The following is a 27150-nucleotide window of genomic DNA, read 5'->3' on the forward strand; positions in this document are numbered from 1 at the left end:
GGGTCAAAGGTACAAGGCAAAAGTGTCTTCACTCCATTGACTTCCAGTAAAACACAGAATCAATTTCAAAATCTTGTTAATCATTGTGACAAGGCTTAACCAGAGGTGACCGAGCCTTTGCAGTAAAAGTTCCCGAATTTAGTAACAGCCTCCCCTTTTCATTCGGCTCAATGTGTGGCTTGTTTTAATAGGATAGCCTTTTCAGAACTACTTGAATTGTATATGCCTGAATGTATAAATGGATGTATGCATGTATGTATGTCGAAATAACTCTATTTCATTTGTTTTCTTTTAAGTGTAAAGCACTTTCTTCAAGTTCTATATCATATATTTTATTATTATTATTACAAGGCAGCACAGAGCTGTTTTCAAGACATCAATTTAATACACAACAGAAAATCCACCCCCCCCCCCCCCAACCAAACCCCCGAGTCTCATGGCCACATGGTAAAATCATCAACATTGGTCTTACTACTTCAGACATACAGTATGTAAAGCGATAAAGAAAAATGATCTCAAAATTGCTTTAGCAAAAAAGAACAGAGAATGGATTATTAACCGCAGTGAAAACAAAAAGTTCATAAATCACTGTGTGTGTGTGCTGCAAAATATGTTGTGGCCAGCAGCAATATCAAAAAGTTTCCTCAGTTCTAATAATTCACGATTGCATTACACCTTCTGGCATGTCCATAAATTTACAAAGAACAAAAGAACAGAAAAATAACACTGCATTTATTGGAAATACACAAGTGAACAGGTGAGAAAGTGCCGACTGTGCAAACTGTATAATTCTTTCTGATACAGTATACAGCACACGAGGAAAACAGAGGTATTGGAGCAGCACCACTGGAGGATTATAGATGATGGTAAACTAAATGAAACAGTGGTTAAAGAGGAATGATGCTACTGAAAGCCTGCAGTTTTCGAGGAGCAGCACTGCTGTGTGGATTTCAGACTAACACCAAAATCTCCTGAGCAGACTGCAGCTGGCCAATTAACAAGCAGCATGAATAATGCACAGACTGTCAGCTGTGAGCTGCTGTCCTTTATATTTGCTACTGTATCATAATGGACGGACAACCCCTGCAGGTGAGAAACAGGAGGAGCAGAAAGTCTGACCCCTTAGTATTCAATAATGGCAATGCAGGCTCTAATCATCCCTTGTGTTATAGAACTATCTCCCTTTCCCCGTATTTGTGTCAGACATTAAGAAGACGCTGGGGCACCACAAGAAATTTGTGTAGGGGGTAAAGGGGGAGACAGTGAGAGGAAGGAGAGAGATGTAGAGGGAGAACGATTGGGGGAGGCAGAGGGTTGATGTGGAAGCCATCCCCACCGGCTCACTAAAAACATAGCTGGAGCAATTTTAACACTAGAACGACCAAGGCAGTCATTTTGACTGTTTTTTTTAATTTTGCAATGTAATAACTTATTGAAAATAAAACATATGTAACTACAGGACCATGACTTTTCCTAAATGTGTCTATATTTTATTCTAACATTGTTATTTTATCAAAAACACAAAACACAAGAGTTTTGAGTATTTCTACCTTGAAAGTCCATTGCGGTCATATTGACTGCATGCATTATAGCCAGTGTATCGTTTCAGTATTTGCTACTTTTTCCTGCTCTTGAAGGTGCGCATCGCCGTTACCTAGCAACTATTGTTTATAACGCTCGAGCCAAGGAGGAAAGAAAGCTTACCCGTCTAAAACCATATAGAAAGAATAGAAGACATACATTTGAATTAATCAACATTGAAAAGGCAGAATAGAGTAAATTAGGATCTGATTTAGAACAGAATAGAACGAAATGTCAGGAAGGAGGAGGATGACTGCCACAGAGGCTTTAGCCATGCTCCAGAGCCTTGATGAGGCAGAGTCTGATGGAGGCGCAGGTTCGGATACGGAAGGTGATGTCTCCTGGTCTCTCGAAACTTCATCTGACACTGGCACTGAGATTGAATCTGAGAATGATACAGAGATCATTCCCATTCGCAAAAAACACCGGCTGCTGTTTCCGTGGTTGTCGATAAACTATTAAAATTTCAAATTCATTAGAAGTTTATTATACCTTTCGCAACATTACAGATCCATTTGAAGGTTTCTTCACTTCCTTGGCCCTGGCACGGTTTTTGAAGAGGTGGGCACATTGCAGTTGCTCATACACTAACAAAAGCACAGGAACCAAACGTGGACATGACGTATAATCGACTGCCGACCTGCATTATTGAGAAATCCAGGATTGAAAGAGAGTCATGTTGCTCACTGCATGAGTTGACGTCGTAAATCAATCAAGCCACCTTAAATATCAAAATTAACTACGCTCTCCCACCTGCTCAACCTCATTTACAGCTGACCAAATATCTGCGCATCTGTGTCATCTTATACAAAGCTGCATTTTGTATGACACATGTTTTTTTTAAAGGTGGTCTTACGTGAAGGATCAGATGTAAATTACGCAATTTCTTTTAACAAAACATTATATAAATAACACAAAATTATTTTAAATTAAATAACAGGTAACTTTACCAAACCTGACATTAGACATTAGCTGTCGATTAATGTTCTATAATAATCATCTACTCTTAACACTTTGTCTAAGCAACATCATGATAACTTAAAATGAGACCGACTGATGCTAATTGACTGCAATGGAACCATACATTGATTATTGTGACATTTATTGATATATAATGACAGTAACTGTCAAACAGAAGAATTCTCAGTCTTCTTTTTCAGGCTTGATGCAGCAGTAGAAAGCTTTTCCAAACCATCCGAACCAGCTTTGAATTCCAGACTCTGGGATCTCATCCTGCACCACATCATTGGAGATTGTAAGAGCTGGTCTTCTGCTGGGCTGCTTATTTATTACCTCACCCCCCAGGACTGACACCATATATACTGGAGGTTCATCTGGTGGGGTTTCATGCCGTGATTGAGTTTGTACCTCAGCAGACTCTGGTGGAGGCTCTTCTTGTGTAGTCTGGGTGACAGCAGAGGTTTTGTCAGCATCAGCATCGGTTACAATAGGTGGCACGGCAGGCAAACTGGCGGCTTCTTGGATAGGCTGCTTTTTCCAAACCTGACCCCACAGCACTGAAACCTTGACTGGGGGTTCATCTGGTTGGGTATCAGGAGGAGGTAGTTGCGGCCACATCCCAGCAGCACAGTATGGTTCCTTGTCTGGTAACGGATCTTGTAGTTTTGCCTCAGCAATTACGCAGAGTTCATCAGTATCATCTACAATAAGCGCTGGAGCTTGCACCACAGCAGGTTCTTGATCTTGGCTGGGCTGCTTATCATCAACCTCACACCCCAGGACTGAAATCATAACTGGAGGTTCAGCTGGCAGGGTATCAGGAGGTAGTGGCAACAGTGTCTCAGCAGAGTTTGATTCCTGGCCTAGTCGAGGCTCTTCTTCAAAGGCCTGACTGAAGGCAGAGGGTTCATCTGCTTTGGCTGAAGGAAGTGGTAGAGAATCAGAGAAGATTGGTTCTGGTTCTTGGTTGGGCTGCTCATCAACAACCTGACTACCCAGGACTGAAGCATTAACAAATACTTCAGGGGGCATGGTAACATGAAGTGATTGAGGTTGCACCTTTGCAGGCTCTGGTTCAGGACAAGGCATTGTCTGTTGTGATTGTTCATCCATGCTGATGATGCCAGGAAGTTCAGCATTGCTCAGAGGGAAAGCAGTTTTATCCAGAGGAGTCAAAAAAGAGGATGGAAGGGCAATGTGTGCAGAGTCTAGTTCTTGGAGAGGTTTCACATCCATTACCTTACCTTCCAAGACTGAAGCTGTGACATTAGCTACAGAAAGCAGGGTTACAGGTAGAGCTGGGCTTTGTGTAGCCTGGCTTCTATTCAATGACCCCTGGACAGCAGTGATGGCTGGAAGTTCATCAGCAGGTATGTCAGAGTGAGTCTGAGGCTCAAATAGCACACAGATGTGTTCCACTGCAACACTTGTGATGCCTTTCAACACCTCTGCGTCAAAGCTGTTCAACTTCCTCCTCAGAGTATCTGGAGGATACATCTTCCTGACCCTTCCCTCAATACAGATGACCATATCTTTTCTTTCTAATCGGGAATAGGTGACCTGATGGTGTGTGGTAGACATTAAGGTGGTGGAGACTCCATCCAGAACAGCTTTAGTGACGCTTACAGCCATTTCAGAGAGCTTCTGGGAGGGCATGTCGCTGGATGTGGTTTTTTTAGGCACCCAGAGGCCCTGCAGGACTCTTGGAACCAAATCCAGCACCACCTCCTGTAGGCTCAACAGTTTGGAGATGGGAGGATCCTGTTGCTGCTCCACCAGGATCCTGGCGTATTTATGTGCCTGGCTGAGGATCTTCTGATGTTTAGAGGATGGAGGACTGTCCTCTGGAGAGTCAAGCAGTCTTTTTGCTTGAAACCCGACATCTCTCCTCTGCATGCTGGCGTTAACCTCCCACACCAGCCTGAGAAGAGGCTTCACCTCCTCTTCGTCAAAATCTTCTATCTCAAACTCCCAGAGCTGCACCCTCAGGGACTTCTTACTATCTTCCAGCAGCAGGTCAGTCATGTCTTCAACAGTAAGCTCAGATGGAAGCTGCTTCTTCTGTTGAAGGTTTAACAGTTCAGCCACCACTGCAACCTTCACTTTAAAGGATTGAATGTGCCAACAGATCTGTTTGGCACGTTCATAAATCGGTGTGTCAAACAGCACCCTGATCGACTTGTAGACTCCTCTACTTCCCTCAATGAAGTCCATGATAAACCTGTTTCTGTATTAAAATACAGAAAAGGATAACACAGAACAACACGGACAAAACAACAAACAAACAAACAAGACCAAATAACTTTCGAACGCTTTGAATACAACAATTTCTCTAACCACTCTCTTTCACAACTATCTCTCACGCCTATCTCAAACCCACAAACTCCAAAGCAGACCAAAAGAGTTGAAGCTCCAGTCTTCGGAACAGATTTTATGAGACGCTGTGATGTCATAATCAACAACATTCTACAACTCAACAACATAGAACTCATCATTTAGAACTCTTATCGCCATGGTAACACAACACAGTAGATTAACAACAGCTGGAGATGTTTCCAAGGGTCTACAATTACACCTTTTTTTAATCCTCATCTATTCCCTCCTTAAATTAGAGCAATGCAAAAATTAAATGGCAGTTTTTTGTTGACATCATCCTCCAAGGCAAAGTTGCATCATCATTAATATCAGTTTATGCACCAAAACAAAACAAGCTAGGTAGAAATTATGAAAAAGTCAGATGAGGTTGTTAAAGGAAACGCTAAACCCGTCCTTTATCCGCTGGCTCAAAGGTTGTCAGAAGCAGGATCATCTACTGACAGATGTTGGTCTGGCACACGCGCAGACGCACAAACAGGGTCCGAAATTAACACCCGCCAAGCGCCAAATGCAGGTAGATTTTCTGTTTGGCGAGTACTTTTCAGAGGGCTATCCGCCACAGGACGGGTAAATGTTTTATCAACTACTGCCTACAAATAATACATTAAGAAAAAAATAAAGGCCAGCAAATATATATTTTTTTACAATTTCTCAATTTCCTGATCTGATGACATGATCGACTCTGTGACTTAAATTTGTTATTGATTAAACAGAACATAATGCCTTCTCAATTAAATGTACTGTAACAGATGTGTATGGGACACAAAAACACAATTTGTTATTTTGGCCGGTAAAAAATTATGTTTGGCCGGTGAATTTTTTCATCTACCAGCTACCTTGGCCGGTGAGTCAAAAAGTTAATTTCGGACCCTGCGCACAAACCATGCAGTAACCCATATGCGTAACTGCGTCCCTGCAGGGTTCTGTAGGTGATACGGTATGAGGTAGGGCGATGTTTTGAGTCTGTAGCCTTGCTTTGGAAAGACTCTAATAACAAAGATCAAGTTTCTGAGCAACAGAACTGACGTAACGTGAAGAGGACAATTACTGCACCAGGTATGCTATGTGTAAGTTCAAACGTAGCCTAGTTTGAAAGTAAGTCTTATAACGGAGCTTAAAGGTTCTATATGTAACTTTTTACATATAGTTAAATAGTTTTGTATCACCCATTAATAAGCGAACGGTTAACTGATGTGAAAAAGTACATGTTCACTGTCTATCTGTGTTGCCTGTATACATTTTTTCCCCGGGTTATATGACGAGAACGCGAGGGAGAGCGAGCAACAAGTTACTGGTGCAGTCCGCCTAACAGCCATGCGGTATCGCTACAATCGCAGTATTTTTGAAAGTTACATATAGCCCCTCTAAGCTCTACTTACATTTAAGGTCTTGCACCAGCTGAGATTGTTCAGAGACAATTCGGCACACTGAAACAAACAATGCATTAAAAAACCTTTTTCACCGATCGCCACATAACATCATATCTCCAATAATATAAAAAAGTGTATAAGTTTGGACGTTACACTCCACAAGTTAAGATGAACCTTACGTCTCTGTCCCTGCAACCAAACAATGACACAACTTAAAGGGGTTAGCTACAGTTTCGCGAACACAAGCTATTTAAAGTCAAGCTTTTTACATATACAGGAAAGATGCACAAAGAAAATCTGTATGCTGCTCATTGAAGCTTTTACTGTAACCTTTAAAACAGTAATTCCAGTGTGCAGTGGAATGCAATGTTCGTCAAAAAAAGCACTGTATTAAAGGCCTGCAGAGAGAAACTGATGCTCTTGATACTATCAAGCATCAAGTTGTGCCCTGAAGTTAGAAATTCACATTAATCCCTGCAACGGCCCAGATCTCTATCTCTCTCACATGAAGCCTATTGTGTCTATCTCACATTCCCTTCCTGCTGCACAGACACAGCCTCGGATTCACAGGCACACATCAGCATGCATCCTGTGGTATGAAATGGAAAATGGAATTAATTCCCATCTTTGCAGCAAAATTTGCCAAAATACCAGTGATCAGCTTTTCTTATTTTAAACAGTAAGGTGATGTATACGTGTTTGTTAAGAGATATGCACACTTCTCATTGTTATTGTTGAAGATAGATAGATAGATAGATAGATAGATAGATAGATAGATACGTTATTGATTGATTTTTTTATTTGTTTTAGATAGATAGATAAAGTGTGTAATGTACAAACATACATTGTTGGTACATGTCAACAGTTTATATTGAAGTTTAAAAGCTTTAATGTAGTGGTACTGGAGATGTTTTAATGATCTAAACTCACCATCTGCTCCGCTTTATTTCACAAACCACAACTTAACTTAAATGATCAGGGATCTCTGTTCCCTGTGGTGATTTGCTTTGCATTTGACAGCTGTTTGTACCTGTGTTCTTTCTCCTGGAGTAACTAATCATGTCTGATAGTGAATTTACGGGGACTTGCCTGTCGAGGAAGAGCTCAGTGCTGATCAGAAATGTAAATATTTGTTTATTTGCATCCTTGAGGAAATGTATTATTTTGCTGACATGCCTTCTGTCTCATTAACTCTGATACGTTGTAGCATATTTAAGTTTAATAACACAGATATTCATATCAACAACATACACAGGGGCAGCTGTGGCTCAGCGGTACAGCTGGGTGTCTCTCAATCAAAATGTTTGCGGTACGAGCCCAGCTGCTACAGTTCACGTGAACCCGAAATTGCTCCCAGCGAATGTTTATTAATGGGATTAGTTAATACTAATGGAGACTACCAGTGTGTTAATGTGAATTGTAGAATTGTAGAATTAATGTTGTGGGAATGGCTGAGTGTGACATCTAGAGTCAGAAAACTAGAAAAGTGCTATTTAAGTACAGTCCGTTCATACATATCAGGCTTCAAGCAGCACATACAAACACAAATGGACACAGACCTGCCACCTTTATTTCACCTTCAGCTAATTCTTATGAGACAGCTAGCAACCCATCCACTGGCCAATGATTTCACCATCATCTCAGTGACTAAACTAATTCAGAGCAGATGTGTGCTTCCTCAGATTGTAAGAACCAATCCTGCCCATGTATGTATACCAACACACGTATACTGCATTTCAATCTGCAGACATGGTGCACAACTCTTAGGGTGTTAACTTGAAAAAGGCACCTTGAAAGACTATCAGGAAGAGAATTTAAAGAGCAATGATAATAACTAGTGTGTGATCTTTAAATGTGTAGCCTATGCCTGCGTGTGGAAAGAAAGTGTTTGTAGATTAAGATTTAATTGGATGGGAAAGTCACGTTGTAGAGGTGACATGAGAGGTGCTGCTGTGTAGGTCGTACATCAATTACTGCTCAGTGCTCTTAAAAACTAGACGATAGATAGAGACCCCACTTCATTACCAAAGTAAGCCTGGTGTAAAAAGAGGACTTGTAGGGCAACTCTGTAGGGTGGGTGGAGGGGGTGCTGAAATAAAAATGACACACAGATTACTGGAGAAATAAAAGACAAAGCTTGGGAATTTGTTTGTTTGTTAGGTTGGAAACAATTACTGCAAACAGTGACATTTATTGAAAAGGTCTCACAAGGAACAGTTCATTGAGAATTCTGCTTCTCAAATTGTGTAAGTGCTGTAAGAAACGGGACAACGAGTCCACAGTATGCTAGCAGCTCTCTGGGGCTGTACATTGGTGCTTGAAGCTTAATGCAAATGTTTTAATGCTAACAGACTGAAAATTGCAATAATTACCTGCTAGAGTTAAGCAAATATTATGTATACAGTGTTCACCATCAGTTTAATATATGAGCATGAATACAAGATTAGCTAATAATCTCTGAACAAAACATTCAGCTGTAAACAATGAACAGGCTGGCATTTCCTTACAGGCAGCTAACATGTCTGGACAACCTTAAGGGATGTAGAGAAAGCCTTAGAATTTGTTTGTTTCTATAGACTTATCGTAAATTGAAGGGAGAACCTTAACCTTGGGCAGACACATACAGTAGACAAACGGGACAAAGTCTTAAATAACTAATTTTACCACCTCCCTGAATGCTGCTGTCTGGATATTGTAAAGGTTTTGTAGGGGCTGTAATTTCTGCAGCCTTATTTGGGAAATAAAAAGGGTAATGTAAGTGAAATGTAGTTTAATATTTTTTTTTTGTCTGAGTGATTTTAACAGAGGAAGGTAGAACAGAGAAATAAAGGACAGAAAAAAAAGCAGAAACTTGAAGATGAAAGACAAATGACTTGCTTGTTGGTAATCAACAAAGAGGTACACATAGTTTGTACTACCTGCGGCTTCTCTCTTTCTTTATAGCTGTCACACGCTCACACATGCACACACGCTCTTAGCATTATCTAGAACCAGGTCTCCAAGACCTCAGCGCCCTGTAAGAAGACGATGAAGAGGAGACACTGTCTTTGCTGGGGCAAGTCAGACAGATTCCACAAAAACCTTGCAGGCCCCAAACATCCCCACTATCTCCTGCCCACCTAATCTGAGCTGTGAGTAGACAAGGGGGGCAACGGGATAGAATGTGCAGGAGAGATGATGGTTAAAAAGTCAAACCAGGGAGGAGAGGAGGCATGAAGAGAGAGAAATATGCAAGAGATGTGCTCACCTGCCTGGTTTAGATTCAGCCCAGAAGTATTCAAATGTATTTTTTAAGCATCTTTTTATTTTCACCTTGTGTACAATAACGATGACAAGCACAGTAGGGGCCCACGCTGTAAAGTTTGATAATCCGGAGGAGCAGGGTTTAGCTCAGTGGGAGGGGAGGTCTGCTCAGCAGGGGAGCTTACTGAGCCTGTTGTCCTACAGCACAGTGCCATGCTGCGGGTGCTATTGGGGCTGACTGCCCCCACCAATAACCCTTACCCCTCCCTCTCAATCCAGATACAGGCACAGTCTGACCTACTATATGGAACATCTACACAGATGCACATACAGTATAAACAGTAGTAGACTTAACAGACATACCAAATACTTTATTTAGACAGAGTTTAAAAAAATAATTTCCCCACGCGGGATCAATAAAGTATAAATTATTATTATTATTATTATTATTATTTAGAGAGGCTACATATTCATATTTCCATCTCTAAGCTTCAAAATTCCCTTTGCTTGCTCATCTTCGCCTTCTTATTTCCTATTTTTTGACTCGAACTCCAAGGTTAAAAAAAGTCTGAGGCTGCTCAGTGATGGGAAACTTTTTCATTATCGCATCATCCCCAGGCTGATTATTTCCACACTGTCTCCAAAGAGAGTGCTGTTTGGCAGGGAGCTGAAATTGGCAAAGAGGGACTTCTATCTCTTGCGTGTCTTGTGTTCCTGAGAGAGCTGCACGTGTACAATATAGCATAAGTGTATAAATGCATTTGTATACAGGGAGTGAGATCTCAAGATTCATGGCATCATAAATGAGCTTAAGAAGAATGGACCTTAGCCATGATCCTACTTTCTTTTTTTCTGACAGCTTCCTTTTGGTTTCAGACAAAGTAATATCTGTCGTAACGTCCTCACACAGCCAGCCGTTAGGCAAACAGGTTCTCACTGCAAATAAAAGAGAAGCTGTAGCCTCTTCTTACTATGAGAGCACAGAGGGGTCTTTATTACCCCGGGTGTTCCACAGGAGGGCATCTTTCTTTGGGTGACTAGCATCCCAGCATGCACACCACCTGCAAACATTTGATACAGTGTGCAGACATCTCTGCATCAATCACACAATACTCCAGCTTTGAGATACAATTCCCACCGGCCATCTACATATCAAACAATGCAACCGTTCACACACACTGACATTTATCTGACTATTATTAACCTTTCATATTACAAACTGCTCTTGGGAACTCTTCCTCCTTGTTTGGAGGTGACTAAAAAGGAAAAAGTAAATAAGTCCTTATCTCCTGTGGCCAGGGTTTAGTCCTGCTGTGGACAGGCTGCCGCCCTGCTGGAGTGTCAACTCTCCGAAGAGTTTTGGCCCAACAATGCTGAGCTGCATTAAAGCGAATTGACTCTCAAATACAGTGCATGCTGGAGAAGAAAAGCTCTTTACGCCTAGGTTCAATCGAAGGAGTGTGGATGCGTTTAGCTGCTTCTAGATTCAGATTTTGTGCATACGGTCCCCTAAGTTAAGCTTCATGCCAGCGGCGTAAATCACCATGCAGAGCATGAATTCCACATAATGAGGCTGAGTCATAGTCATAATGCCCCAGTAAAAACAATCATCTTCTTCACGTTCAATATATATTCTGCCCTCCTCAAAGGGAAGGCTGCACATACAGTATATCGAACTGATATAGGATTTTTGGGGCCGATACTGATTTCGTAATTTGGGAGGAAAAGGTTCCGATTCGGAACAGCCAATATTTTTCTTAGATCTATGTTCAATCCGTAGAGATAGATAGATAGATATAGACACAATTATTGCGTTGATCCCTCAAATGCAGTTATCAAACACTGTGGAAAAGATACACAGCATAATGAAGACAAGATGGTCATTCACATACGCATATAAGTGCGCAGTAACCTTTTGACACTCTGGAGAGTGATAATGTTTGCTGTAATCCATTCAGCACATTAGTGAAGGAGAACTGCTAGTGTAATAAAATGATACTCAAATTAAATGCTTTTTGACTGGTTAATAAATAGTAATATCAGCGCATATCTGCAATAAAATTAGCCGATACCGATAGTCACTGGATATGCTAATATCGGCCCATATTATGGGCTGGTCGATTATCGGTCGTGCTCTACATATAAACTGTGTTTTCCAGTTTATTAACCTTCAATCCATCGACAAAGTCCCTTCTGAAAAGCTTCAAAGCAGGTCAACAAAATGTTTTAAGTTTAAATATGAATAAAGCATTATTTACATCATCATATCATAATCTTAATATAATTCAAGAGCGTTTAGTAGTTATTTGTATAACAGCAATGCATTCTCCAGTTGCCCTTTCTAAAAGCACATCACTTTCAATCTGTTCAATTCAATCAGAAAACTAAGAATTTTTACAGCGTCTGACTCCATTTTGACTCCACATAGTTGTTCTCAAAAAAGACAAAATAAATGCCTGGTTTGCTTAGAAAAATGCATTTTGACTACTATTTGCCCAAACAGCTTGAGAGATCCATTATCTATAAAATGATGATGATGGTGAATTCAACTCCGACCTGCAAATGGTTTGCTTCAGTCCGAGCATTTTCTTCCTTACAATTAGGAGTTAATGTGCGTGTCCGTGTGTGGGTTATTTCTGCCGCACGGTTGCAACCTTTGAGAGTGAGGACAGAAATACCAAGCAGGGAGGCATCTGGTAGTCCTTGGAGACAGGCAAAGTGGGTTAAAGATTTACACAGCGGATAATTGAGTCAGGTTTCTTTGGGCCTCAGAGAAATTTCAGATAGAGGAACACATACAAAAAACGAAATGCGGACTTCTTTGGAGCCTGAATGCCCTCGATTCATCGTCAGCCCTTTAACGAAGCAGCTCAGAGACGGAGGAATCAAACGTGTATCCACTGCGGGGCAAATCTTCCATATCCCACTGTCATAATGACACAGGGTGGCAACAATATGGGGAAATCAAATAAGCCTTCTGGATTTAGAGGACTGTTGTGCATTGTGAAAAGCTTAAGAGATCAATTGAGCGTCTCGGTAATGAGCGGCAGCAGCCTGCTCTGATAAAGCCAATGATGTTCTTTTCATTACTTTGGTTCATCTCACTCTGCTGTGCAGGAGGTGGACGCTTCTCAGCCCAGGTTAGAGGAGAAATAAGAAATGAGGCGATGAATTATAAAAGTCAAGGGGTGTGAATCAGACTGAATCTGAACATTCCCTTTTCATGTTGGATGCCACTAGGAATTAATCTCACTTAACCTGCATAGTGTAAATATTCATTTGCTCCAACTAGAACTCTCAGCATCCAACAACATTCAGCATACCCTCTCTGAAAAAGCTTTCAGATGTAAGTTCTCTGCTTTAACACCAGCAGAGACTTAGTGACCCTGATTTGAGTCTAAGGAAGGTTACAGAGCGGAGCCTTTTGATTGGCTGGAAAAACACCTCTGATTTCTCCACTGGCTGTCGGACTCCCAGCAGACACAAGCAGACCTGTTCCAATGCCCAAACACTAATTTACATTTATATGAAAAGAGGAAAGGTAGATGCAAGAAAAATCCTGCTGCAATTCCACAGTGCACTGTCAAGATCTGAGCACCGTGCAGGAATCTGGCTCAAATGGAGAGTGGAGTGAGGGAGTCACAGGGGGCACAGTATGTCACTTTGGAACTAACTCAAATGCACAACAATGCAGTGACTGTAAAAACAGACTGAGAAAAATAAAAGTTCCGAAAAATGCTCAACATAAGGTAAATAGAAGATTCTTCACAAAAATGACTTAAAAAAGCCACATATACAAAGTAACAGATGAGTTAGTTTGGAGGCAGCTTTATTTCATATTGACTGCTGTCAGGGAGTGTGGGTTCATACCAATTGTCTGACCAGAGGACCAGATTGTGTGCTGCAGTCAGTCACTCGTAGGCATAATGTTTGAAGCTTGTTGTTTAAGATCTAAATATTTCAGGAGAAAGGTGAACTTAGATAAATAATCGTTCTCTTGAAAAATGTCTGCATTTTTTTATTTTTTCTGACTAAAAAACTTGTGCATGAAGCCCAGTTTACTCAAGCAGCTACAGATTATACATTTTCTGGTTTGAATTCTGACCAACTTTGGCTTTCTCTGAGTCAATACGCTTGTCAGACATTGTAAATCAAAATGCAAAATAGAAAAGATTCCTTTTAGTCATAGGAAATGTCTTAGTTAAAATGTATGGTATGACTCAATTTCAAAGACTGATGATAGTGCCTTTCGTTTAGATAATGCCCAGTTTTCTTTTTCTCTCCTCCTTAACATGATACAGTACAAGCAATAACCTGCACATTCACTTATCCAAAAGCTCACTGTGAAAAACACACTGTTTGTTGATGAGGGATTCACAAAATCAATAAGTGAGAAACAATATGTGTACGTTTGTTTGTGGAGATGTGCTGAGGACCTTGTGCGATAAAGAAGAAACTTAAGACACATGCAATACTCATCCCCAATACACCTCACTTGATCCCTGCTCTCACATACGCATTCACAGCCACACAAACACACAATCACACACACACACACACACACACACACACACACACACACACACACACACACACACACACACACACACACACACACACACACACACACACTCAGATCTGTTGGATAAAGACACCAGTGATTCAAAACACACAAACAGGTTGGCAGGCTGCCACGTGCGTATCTCAGGTCCTCTCAGTCTTCAGCAGCAGGCTCCAGAGAGTGGACAAGATGACAAGCTGATACAGAAGTGAGCTGTGTGTTTGTAAGCAGCAGGGCAGGCGGGGCAGGGACGGAGAGGGAGTGAGTAATATTGAGCGAAGGGGAAAAAAAAGCTAACCTTTATACACTCCAAACCAAGACTAATTTCTTTGTAGAGCTACAATTTTTCTCATTCAATATGATAACATGCACAGTGAAGTGAAGCTACAATTATAGCTTAATTAGGTCACTTAATGTGACTACTATTCTTATCCCAGGATAAAAGCACAGAGTGAGAGTGGATTTATTGACAGAAGTGTGTCTGACAAGGACTTCAGTATGGGGCCCCCTTTCAGCCATATTTTTCAGACTATATTTTTGGCACAAATGCAAAGCACCTGATTACTCTCACTTATGGTGGTACTGAAGGCAGACGACAACACAACTTCTGCTACAGTGTGCCACACATTTATGCATTTCTCTCAGGTCAAAGCCTATCACAGGAACTGTGGAGCACACGTGACTAATTTGATTTACATGTGTTTTAAATATTATTTGTATAGGTTTTGATCTTAATAATCTAATGGCTGAATCAACAACAGTGTACAAATATTTGATGACATTGATTTAATCAATACAAAAAAAAACACTAAGTAAGATAAAATCTCCAGTATCCAAAGTTATACAATTTATGTAAATTGAGCAGGACTTTAAAAAAAAAAAAAAGCAGCCACCATAAACTGAGCTTGACTCACATTTACATAACAGTTGGAGTAAATACTTTTAGACAAATGAAATGAGTAATGAGTTGCAGACTGTCCAAAAACATTTACAAAAAACAACCTTGTCTTCTGAAACTCTTCTGGTTTTCTCCTCAGGTTATATATGATATTTTTGACTTACTGACTGTCTCTCTTCTCACAGACACGTCCATAGGTATCTGTCTTTTCCTTCTGTAACTTTCTGTTAAAAAACTATCCCCTCATATATTTTTGATTTGATTTTTCTTTCAACTCTGGAATAACATAGAGCTTTTGTTTAGGAAGAGGAAAAGGGTAAAAGGGGTAAAAATAGAAAAACTATCACGGGCTTTGGTAAGCCTGATCGTTCACAACACTGCCTCAGACATATCAGGGGACACATAGCTTGGATTTAGTGGACATCTGAAAGCTGTTGAGATTTTTTAGATTTGACTTTGTTTGTGGTAAAAAGAAAGCCATGGCTTTTTGAGTTTTGCCCCCAGCGAGTAAAAGATGTGTTTGAATCTGGAGCGATGGCAAAAAACTATCCTTGTTGAATAGTTCCAATCATGCGCCCGTTCATAAAGCTTCATGGCATCACGCCCCAGACTACAAGCTTCAAACAGCGCTCAAAACCTTCAGCAGACCTTGGATACACAGTTTATAAATGTGAGTATACTTTTATCAGACAGTTGCAGCTACAGCAGCTGTTGTTTGAAAATAGATTAAAGTGAAAACAAGCAGTTTGTCTTTTCTCCTATGACTCTCCAGCCATACATCCAAACACACATTCATTATGAAGACATTATTCCGCTATTGTTCTTCTTCGTGATTAGTTTGCTGCTATTACTGTACATGGTTGCACACCATTTCTCTTTATCACTTGTGTATTTTTTACTTTTATCAACTGAGTATTTTTTTTAAACTTCTTTTGATTTCAGTTGAACAGATTTTAATGTATTGTACAGTCAAATGCTCAATAACAGGCAGTAGCTCAGTCCTTAGGGGCTTGGGTTGGCAACTAGAGGGCTGCCAGTTCAAGTGCTCGAAAGGTGTCAGTTCCCCTCCTGACCTCTGCTGAAGTGCCCTTTAGGAAGGCGCCAAACCCCAACTGCTCCGCGAGCCGCGTGTGCTGCTCCCTCCCCCTGACATCTCCATTATTGTACGTCCTTAGGTCCTGTTTGTGCATGTGTAGTTCAGGCCTGAAAATATACCTCAACAATGACAGAGAATATATTGTTGTGTTCTCACACTATTTTAAAATTACAACTCAACAGCAATGTGTATTTCTAAACAGATGCAGCTATGAACAGTTTTTCGGTTGAACTCATTCCCACCAAGAATTAGTCCCTGTGGACACTGCTAAGGTTTTGCTGTGCAGGTTTTCCAGAGTAACTGGGGCAGTATCACTGGAAAGACATGTTCCTGTTGAATTTTTTAAACAAAGTTCCACTTGAAATGTCTTTCTTCCTCCATGTACTGCACAGAGACAGTGACAAGAGAATGAAACCAGGTCTACCAATAAGAACAACGCTACCTGCAAGGCAAGATACAAATAATGTGTAACTGTTTTCTTTGAGTTTGGAGAAATGACCTACAAAACATCTCAGTCTATGTGTGACATATGATGAATTGATTGATCAGACATACATGCAAATACCGTCCAAAGAACTAAACCTGCACAGTTGCCACATGCAGTGATCCAGCTGTAAACAAGTTCACTCTGCCAGCTGAACACTGATGAGGCTGAAGCAGCCTTCCAGTCTCGCAGCAGGTACAGAGGGTCAAAGTGTTAAGCTGATCCATGTTCCTGTAAAAGCTGCTTGCTTTGGTTCTGAGCATGAATTGCAGCTCTAGGAACAGAGAGAGTCAAGTTTTCATACAGCTGAGGTGACTGTCAACCTCCCCCCCCCTCTCTGCAGCTAAGGCTGGCAGTAGTCACTAGTCAAAAGGTGAATAGACAGATTTAAGTTTTTTTTCCAGCTACTGCTCCTGCAGACTTTCAGAACAGAGATGATTTAATCTGGTTTTATTGTTCCGTGTTATATTTATGAGCTGAGACATATACTGTATGTTTGCTTGAGATTTCACTGATAACCTTCAGAAATATCATCAGGTCAAACTCCAGTCCTCCAGCGAAAAGCTGCATCCAACTTTCTCTCTTTAACCCCCTTGCTTTGTTTCTTTATAATTTTCTCTTAATATCATCTAAGACTCCTGAAATAAAATTGGAAAAGGATCAGCTACAGGGCACTTTACACACAGATTGATTCACACATTTCTGGCACCCTCCCCACTATCCAGCATTTTCAGGTCGTTTGTTGCATTGGCTCTGAAAGACAAACCCGACTGAATAATTACACATAGCAGGATAATTATCAACAAAGTCCTGTGAAAATGTATATAAATCACAGCCAAAGCGTATAAATGCCTTTTTAAACAACCTAGCTTTAAAATGATACATGAGCTTAATTTCACAAAAAACATCAAAGTGGTAAATAAGATTTCAAAGTTTCCATACCAAAAATATTCTAAATGACTGATGAGCTGTTAGTGAAGTATCACTGAAATATGCAGTTAGACTATTTATTGATTTTTTTTTATTGTCAAATGTAATATTTTTTGCTCTAAACTAAAGATAGAAAATTAACAACCTGCACTGTGGGAATAATTTTGCACCCAGTTCACACATTTAAGTCTAGATGTGAAAGGGTGTTAATTAAAAATCTATCTCACAGGCGTTCACTACATTTCTGGCCTGAATCATTGTTTTTTGTTTTTTTTTCTTGTGTGAAATCAGGTTTATTTAAATCACATTTAAACACATCATTACCACATTGTCCTTCTTCTTAGATCCTCCTGTTACAAAGAAAACGTTTTGCCAGGTGCAGCATCACATTACAGCATTACCCCAGATGACTTTTCCTCCTTGTGTGACTAAGCCCAGCTCGCTGATATTGACCTCGACCACTGTTCCTTTGGTGATGACTCCCAGAGACGTGTAGAGAGGAGAGGAGGGGTTCTTCTTCACCCCGAGGATGGGGAGGCAGAATGTGGCTTTCAGCTTGGGATGTGTGACGTGAGCTTTCTTAAAACGTAAACCCATGGGTCTGATGAAACACTCGTATTTTGGAGGTTTACGACTGAAGCCGTCGCCAACAAAACAAACTTTGGTGACCATTCTCTTCCACGCCTTCTTCTGTCTCTTTCCAGTTTTGATGACTTTAAGCACTTCGGTCTCTCCCTGTGCTCGCACCTTCGGCAGCGGGACCTCCCATTTGCCAGCTTTCTCTTTGATCATGTTGGAGAGGACCTTAGCGCGAGACTGTCCCTCTCTGTCCAACAGGTAGGCTGGCACCGCTCCCTCTGGGGTCTTATCATCGTCCTTCTGCTTGGTCTTTCTCTGTTCATGCATTTTGATGGTCTTCTTCATCTGGACCTTCTCTGAGTGTCTCTGTTTGTGGTAGAGTTTGGCCTTCAGACCAACCAGCTTCCTGGCTTTGTGCGAGCGCTCATGAACCTCACGGCTCTCCTTCTTCCTTTTCTTTTCATGGTGGTCCAGACGGTAGCCATGCCGCTTGCGGTGTAACTCAATGTGCTCGTTCTGAGGCATTTTGTGCGGAAGGGGTTAAGGACCACGGGGAATACGTCGAAGATGATAATAGGTGGTAACGTGGTAACTTGGTGTTTTGACTTGAGGCTGGGGTGCTATAGATGTTGTTTTCCCCGGAGCCGATACTTAGAGGAAGTACGTCACTCAGATACCTGTCCACACACACACACACACACACACACACACACACACATAATAAGAAACATGCTCAAAGAATAAACTCAATCAAATGTCTGTCTGTCAAACTTGATTTCTGACTCCCCAGGCTCCTGCTCTTCCTTCCTCTCTGACGACATCCCAACTTCTCCTCTTGTTCCCACACATCAAGTCAGGCTCTTGTCCTCTGTGTGTCAAACACAGTCCCAGCAACCTTTAACCTCTCTCCAACCTTGTCTTTAACTTTTCCAATGTCCTGTATGTGTACGTGCTAGTCCCAATGTCTACCCTGCATTCCCAGCCACAGTGCACCCTGCTGTACAGAGCTCACCCTGTCCAGTGCAGCATGTGGTTGAACAACACATGCATAAACATGACAAATCATGACACACAAATCCTCCGTCCTATATTTATAAAATTAGACAGTAAATGCACATTTGTATTTATCTGTTCTCCAAATAATGTATGTTGCACCATCATGTGACAACATTTGGCCTCATTCACCAGATCTCGACACGCCTTCAACAATTTGATCAGCTCCTTGTAATCTATTACGTTGAGCGGGTAGGACTGATGAATGAAGGGGAAACGCACCACCGAACAAATCATGAGCACAGGAAGGACAGTTGACAATAACATGCCATAACGTAGTCAAGAATAAACAAAAGTAGGCACTAATAAAACTGTGAAAAATTCAAACATCACAGTGGATCAGACACATTATGCCTTTGTATTACTGTACAATGTTGCTTGTAATTATGTATGTCAAAGAAGAAAGGGGAATCAGCTGTTGTGTTTTCTAAAAGCCTGGGCTGTTACAGTGAGGAAACATGATGTACTGTAGTGAGACCATCAGATCAGTTACTGTTAATGTCAGACCCTCCAGATATCCTGTTGTTCAACTTTTCTGTTTCTGCACATGTGATCAAGACAATGACTTGGCAATCATAAAGAAGACAAGAAAACTTCTCCAACTGCTTTTTATGCAAGTAGCATGACTGTAATTATTTCATTTAAAGTTTGTCATCATTGTGCAAGAAGCTGGATAACGTTTTGTGAAGTTTCCAGTAAGATTTGGTTTTTTTTTAGAATAAAAATAACACTTGTCTCAGTTACATGTGTTATGCAGCGGGGGTGAGTCATACGGTTTCCTCCTTCCTCATCTAAAACAGAAAATTAAATCTTCCAACAGACAGCTAAAGTGTTTCTGCAGCTAAATTAAGACCCAGTTCTGATAAACCACATCCCATTCAAGCCAGGAGATACATCATTCAGCAGAGGACAAATAAGCTGAGACTCTTGATGAAACATCTCTGTGACTGTCTCCCACCTGAGGTCATTTTATCCTGTCATGTGTCCCATCTGTTTGAAATGGATTTCTTGAGACCAGAGAGGAGGGAACAAGAGAGCAAAGGAAGGGACAGAGTAAAGGAGAAGGTTGCTTGAAAAAGGTAAAAGAGGAGTGTGAAAAATGTCCAGATGACAAAACTTAAGTCAGCTGAAGTGAAATAAGAAATAAGAATGTGAGAGTGGATGCACCTGTCCCAAGGCAGTCTGAGAAATCCAATGACACCTTTTTCCTCTCTAGGCCTACTCAGTAAGACGCCATACAACTGATGGAACTGTCTGTTTTCCTCCTCCACATTGAAAACGGTCTGTCCATATAAAACAAATACATAAATAAATACATATAAAACAAACAGCAATACCAACATAAACACTGGCTCTCAGCTCCTCAGCATGAACGTAAAGTCAGAGCAGGCTACTGAGCATACTGAGATATTCTTCAGAAAAGAGTCACAGGCTCAGGAGAAGACTCTATCTCCAGTGTAAGTGCCTTCACAGTGTGAAATTTGCCCCACCAGTCTGAGTCATGTCACACTCAAATGGAGGAGACTTAAGCTTTGGGCTTACTGCTCTTACTTTTCTATTACAAGCTACGTTAGTCAAGATGTGCTGCAATATCACCAATTGTAGTGTTATGACATCCAGTGCGGACACATCTAAAAAGTACTTTTTTTTTTACACTAGTCCTTTTTGTTCAAAAATCCTTTAAATGTATATATGTGGTTTTCCTAGAAAGAAACTCTCTTCTGTTGTGTTTAAAGTCCTTTTTTCTAATGAGATCATGCATCTGAAGGCCATCCGAAACACGTCCACAGCTGACTGTTCTGAACCTGTGAGCTCAATCAAAGCTGTTTGTGTAGCAGGTGTAACCAGGTGGTGCCCTTGACGAACGCGCAGAAAACCTGGGAGTGGATGTGGAAATGCACTGACTTAATGTGAGTCTTAGTGTGAATGTTTGTGTGTTTTTATGTTACTGAGCCTCAACAAAAGGTTATTTTCTGTCACTATGTGATAGACAATAACGTTTTTTGAATCCTGAATCTTGAAATGTTGCCCCTCTTTGAAATGGCAGGTGGACTGAATTAAATTTCATTTTATTTGTCTTTTTTGCTGAAATTCATCCAAATTTTATTGTCTCCTCTACAGTCAAGATTAGCGGGGCTGAATACTTAGCCCTTTGCTTATAATATTGAATGTATTAGTTGTAGGTGAAGTGCATCTGGTCTCTGGCCAAAGGTATGGAGTGCTACCATTTAAATATGAACCAAAAACACACCCACGCACACACAAACAGCTAACTGATTTGTACATGTGGATGCAGAAAGAGACAGATGGTCGGACATCAATATAAATTACACTGAGGTTTACCTCTGATTAAAAAAGTCAATGGTTGATAAATGACATGATATTTTGCATTACATAAATTTCTATAAATTATATATATTTGTATGCTTATTGGTTTATGTATATACATGTAATACAGATGTATTATTTATTTATTCACAATTTAGGATTAAGTAAGAAAGCCTATGTTGAATTATTAACTAAAGATTAATAGAGAAATAAAAAAGTACATTCAAAATAAAGACTTCAATCAGTTAATATACAGTATACTTAGGCGGTTGTAAATGTACCTGGGCATCGCACCAAGGTAGTCTTTGTTTTGGATAACTTAAATGTCATGGGACTACTTTTCACTTCTTAAAAATCCGAATTCCAGATAAATCTGGAGGAATCCCATCCCTGCACACGATATGACTGATGCTTTAAAAGCCTTCGTTCATCATCACCTTTCATATCGAGTTATCCTCAATGTGGCTACTCCCTGAATGTCAACCCCTCCACAAATGGACCTTTTAAATGTCATCACTCTTCATTCTTCTACTTGGAACAGACCAGGTAAAGAGCGATAAGAGGGGCGGATGAAGGAAGAGGAAAGAGGAAGACATGTTTTTTCCCCCATCACAGGAAATAAAAAATGACTTGCATTCAGCTGTGCTCAGCAGGGGGATCATTTAACTTGAAGGAGAATCTGAGTACTGAGTGTGGCTTTCTGAAGGGCTACAGAGCTGATCTGCTCATTTGAAGATGTGCACAATTATATCAATGGATGAACGGCAGTATTGAGTTACAGAGCAGCGAGTCTATTCAAGTTCACTGAATCCTTTTCTACTGCTTTAATTAAAAATCCTACACCAATAAAACATTAATTCTGCATGACATCTGAACCTTCAACAGCTGCACTTTTCTATCTCACAATCAACTCTAAATCACAGGTGCACTGGTGGAAATGGAGAAAATAAATTGCTACTTTAAAACTTGGTTTGGGCTAAATGTCTTGGGCCATTATTCAGCTAGAACCTATTGAAATCACAACATCTGTTTATGTTCATAATGGCTGACTAAACTACTGTCAGGCGCATCCGAGCTTTGAGCAGACTGACAGATGAGGATGACAGCTGGACTTTAATAACAATCTTGGAAGCCATCCAGTATTGTCTGATGATGTTGCCCCCCGGGGGTAACAGTGGCTTTTCAAGGTAAACGAAGACAAGAAACATGTTGAAACATAGTCTTAGCCTTGATTGTTTTTGATATAATTCCTGTTGATAATACATACAATGTTTTCTGCATATAATCAAGTAAGTGAAAAAATTGACCAATTCTACTTGGACAAGAAAAGACAATTAGAATTCTTCCATCACCAAAAACCTTGTCCCTACAGATTCTGCATCTTTACGCATGTATCTGTTAAAATACATTAAGTTAGTAGAAAACAGCATACACTGGTTTTGTTTTAGAGTATTCCTCATTTCGGTGACTTGTGACTGTAGGGAAATAATAGAGTTTAAGAAGAGATCAATCCAAGTGGCAGAAGTTTGATGGAGGGCTGCTTCAGAGAGAATAATTGGGTCCTAATTTTCAAATCGAGAAAAAAAAAAGAAACAGGCTGAAAGAAAGAGAAGTGCGAGCCTCAGGAACAGGGCCTTTATAGGTCGCCCCAATTTTGGAAGATGAATGGTTTACAGAATAACAACCTGTTGCTGTGTCTGTTTTATTTGCTGCAACAGGTTTAAAAACCCAGCTCAGATGAAGTAAATGCATCAAAATCAGAGGCAGAGACAACAAAGACTTGGACAGGTTTGCAGAATTGTGAAAGCAAAGACAGGCTTTTGGCTGTCTGAGCTCCATTGAAAAGGTCATCTGGGATCCAAACCCCAACAGAGAAGACTAGAATGAGAGACACAGAAAGGACCCAGGAGAGGATACAGATGTGGAAAATCTTTTTTACAGAGAGATTGACAACAAAGACAAAGATAAAACTAGCCTGAACCTGTTCTTTCACATGTTATCATCCAACATGCCAACTGATTAAATTCTATGTGGGTGTTATTTTAATGGAAAAGACCGCTCCAAGTATTCTTTATTGCAAATAAAATAAGATGTACTTTGTGATGAGAGTGTCAGATTTGAATACATTTGTCATTAAATATTATGACCCCAATTTTCCACCCCCTTGATTTTTCATACTGATAACAATGAAATGGGGTCTGACAGTTCCCTTTTTGCAGTGTCTTCCTCTGATGGTTTGATATTGCAGTGATCATGATGGAGGTTTATGTTCCTCTTTAAGTCTGTGTGTCTAGCTCTGTATCTCTGTCTTTGATTAGCAATCACTGCAGCACAGCTCAGTCTGATTCTGAGGGATAGATTTAATTCTCCCCACATGGCGCTGAGACATCCAGACCCTCCCACAATCACTCGTAGCAAACACACAATCAGAGCTTTGCGTTAACACTGTAAAGTTTCATGTATAATCATAAGAAAAGCTTGAAGTTCACTCTGCTCCCTCAAGCTCCACTGATTTTTAATGACCGAAGGTGTCTTCATGCAAACTGAAGTTCAGGTTTGGAAGACCTGAACTCTTGGATGGCATTACTAGTTTTCTTGGCCTCCTACAGTGGCTCTTACAGTATGTCAAAAATCAGGTGTTGTTTTTGACATTTTAAACATTTCACCAACAAATTAGCTCAGTTGTCAAGACTATCTTCTTGCAGTTGAGACTTTTGGGCAAGTTAAAGACCTATCTTTCTCAAAATTAACCTGAGCAAGTCATCCACATGTTTATTACCTCTCATTTCGATTATTGTAACTCTTTGTTACAATAATCGACCGGACTGTTTCGGTAAAGGGCTTTTGGTCCGCATGCGGACCGTTCCGAGTACGGTTTTCCAAAAATTTCAATAATTTTCACGATCAAAATCGCTGAATTCGCAAATTTCCGCCGGAGACATGTGAGGTGAGGCAGCGACGAGTTGTGCCTCATCCCAGATTGCGCAATCCCTCACAAGCTGGGTCGAGCGTACGCCTTTTTCTTTCTTTACTGTTTGTCACCAATGTAATGTTTGTAGACACTTTTATTATACGTCCTCACTAATGTATTTCACGTGTGTTTACAACATATTTAGTCTAATTTGACATAAAATGAGGTGAGGCAGCCAGTACCTCTGCCTCAACTGAATGGGGCGTGTGTCAGGTTGCGTGAGGCTCATAAGGCCAAGAGTTTATGCTTGGTTTGATGTTGCTCCTCTTCTATGCAGAATTTTTATTTTAAAAATCCGCTCTGATTGCAGATTTTATATCTAAGCTTTTAGATTTCTCAAAACTGGACTTTCAATCAAAACGTGAAGTGATAAATAATGGAAGACTTTTAAAACTAAAAGAAGATAATGAGGATGTTTACAACAGTCATGGATATTTTAGTCCAGAAGGATAGGTGAATGGACTTTGTTTACAAGTAAAGGTAAGACCATGAATACACCGCAGTATATAGGCCTACATTTATTTTGAGTATGAATTGTGGAATTGCAATGGGAAAAAAATTCTGAGGCGCTATAAATTTAACGTTCTTCCTTGGCCAAATATGCACCTTACCTCTATGTGTGTGTAAGTAATGCTGATATGAGATATGAAACACAACCAGTAGTCAATGTGCAAGCTGCCAATTGAATGTTGAGTTTAAACTACTCTATAAATGGGTTCATATATTTGTAAATCTGACTGTGAAAAAGTCAGTGCCTCATCAGCCACATACCTCACCGCACGTCACTGGAATGAACACCCTCGCTCCCCAACAGACAGCCTTTCGCTAGTAATTCTGAACGGGCCAAAGCAATAACAAATGCTATTAAAGTTTTTATATCGACAGAGGGAAATATTAATAGTTCTGTGATGAAACTATACTGTCCCAGATGTGATTATGTTTATTATGTGCTCAAAGGGCATTCAAAAAAGTGTTGCCTTCATAAACTAAAAGGTGTCAGTGTAATTTAAAATAAACATTTTTACATATAGGCTATATTAATTACTTCATTTCATTCTAAAATACTTTATTTCATTCATATCTTTTATTTATTGGAGACTCTTTTGGTTGAAGGATGCAGCATAAGTTCATTTTATGTTTTTTTTTTTTTTTTACAATGTTTAATTTAAAATGTTATTAAAAATTTACCTGAGCAGGTGTACAAGTCTGAACTGTCGATGCTGCACTTAGCCCAATGTGTAAAAGGGAAATTCTAAGTATTCCTAGTAAAGAAAAAAAAGTGTTGCATCAGGTCCCTTTAATGTACCGAAAATGTACCGAATCGAAGCTTCAAAACTGAGAACCGTACCGAACCGAAATATTTGTGTACCGTTACACCCCTACTGACTTCTCTTCACTGGTTTTCTGTCAGTTTCAGGATCCAGTTTAAGATTGTATTTCTTCTTTTTCAAACTTTACATTGGCTTGCACAATAAACTGAGCTGGTGGCTCAGCATGCTCCAATCAGACTACTGTGGTCAACACAGCAGATGCTCATAGATGTTTCAAGAACCAGACTGAAAACCCGAGATGAGGCTTTCAAATATTTGCATTGGCTTTTAATTTAAGTTGAGCTGGTCATTGACATTCTTATAATGCAGCTGTATTTTACTGTTATTTATTGTTTTTTCGTTGTGTTATTTTGAACACGGTATTTTTATTTTTAACTTAATTTTTTTAATATGTTTTCCAAGCATGTACAATCATTTGGTGAACTGTGAATGTTTTAAACGTGAGGCTTTTTTTCCAGACATTTCACAGCAGGTTGTCACAAGGTTAAGAACATTTTCAAGAGAAATCTCCCCCTTTTAGCCTCAACCTCAGTAAAAATTCAGTGATTTAGAATTCTGGTCTGGTCATGAGGGAACTTCCTGACACCAGAACGATACCGACAGAGAGAGCGTTGCTTGATGAAGATTTAAAGACTCAGCAGAAAAATAATACACAGTCATATCACTGTTGATCAACATGCATTTATAGTTGTCCCTAGTGCATGTTTTAGAGCAGATAAACATATTTAATCAAAACTGTTTTTGGTGTCACTTTCAGGAAAACTACACGTTTCAGGCAAAAAGAAGAATAACTCTCACAGTAGTCGTTCTTCTTGTTCATTTCTTTTCTTTCTCTGATTGAGTGAGAGTGAGGCCCTGTGACCTGCTGTGCTCTGGATACCATGCTGTGTTCATCAAAGTGTGGGCTCTGCTGCAATCCATCTAGTCTAGCTGACCTGGCTTAAATCAATGACCAACAATTCAGTGTTTGATTTTGTTTGAAAAAGGGCTCAAATGACAAGTGCTCCTTTTTTTCATGATGCTTTACTAAGCTAAAAGAAAAGCTTTTGGCAAACAGCTTAAATCCATTTTCAAATGTCATATAAAAAAATACAATCCTCTCAGCAAGCATCCTGCTTTTAACATATGGATTGGATAATAGAGTTGTCAACAGATGGAAATGATTATTGGAGGGCACCCTGGGCAGAACAGAATGCTTTATTTAATTTAACTGCTTTCATGAACACCAGACTGTTTAGCTCTTTGGAATCATTTGTATCAGGAGCTGGAATAATATCCTATATTCAGGAAGACCATTTTATTAACAAACACATAGAATCAAGGTATTCATTGCCATTGAATACAAAGAATAACTTATTAACTGATCATGGGTTCATTAAACTTCATAGT

At 40.0% G+C, this 27150-nt stretch overlaps 1 protein-coding gene across 1 annotated transcript; it reads right to left on the reverse strand.

The window, feature by feature from the left end:
• Positions 1-17883: 17883 nt before the first annotated feature.
• Positions 17884-18686, reverse strand: LOC132985397 (ribosome biogenesis protein NSA2 homolog). The gene has a single exon (XM_061052746.1). It carries the CDS (start codon positions 18601-18603, stop codon positions 17884-17886), a length of 720 nt encoding a protein of 239 aa, XP_060908729.1. The 5' UTR covers positions 18604-18686.
• Between the last annotated feature and the right edge of the window lie 8464 nt (positions 18687-27150).

This window comes from Labrus mixtus, chromosome 12 (genome assembly GCF_963584025.1).
Source record: "Labrus mixtus chromosome 12, fLabMix1.1, whole genome shotgun sequence".
NCBI classification, from domain to species: Eukaryota; Metazoa; Chordata; class Actinopteri; order Labriformes; family Labridae; genus Labrus; species Labrus mixtus.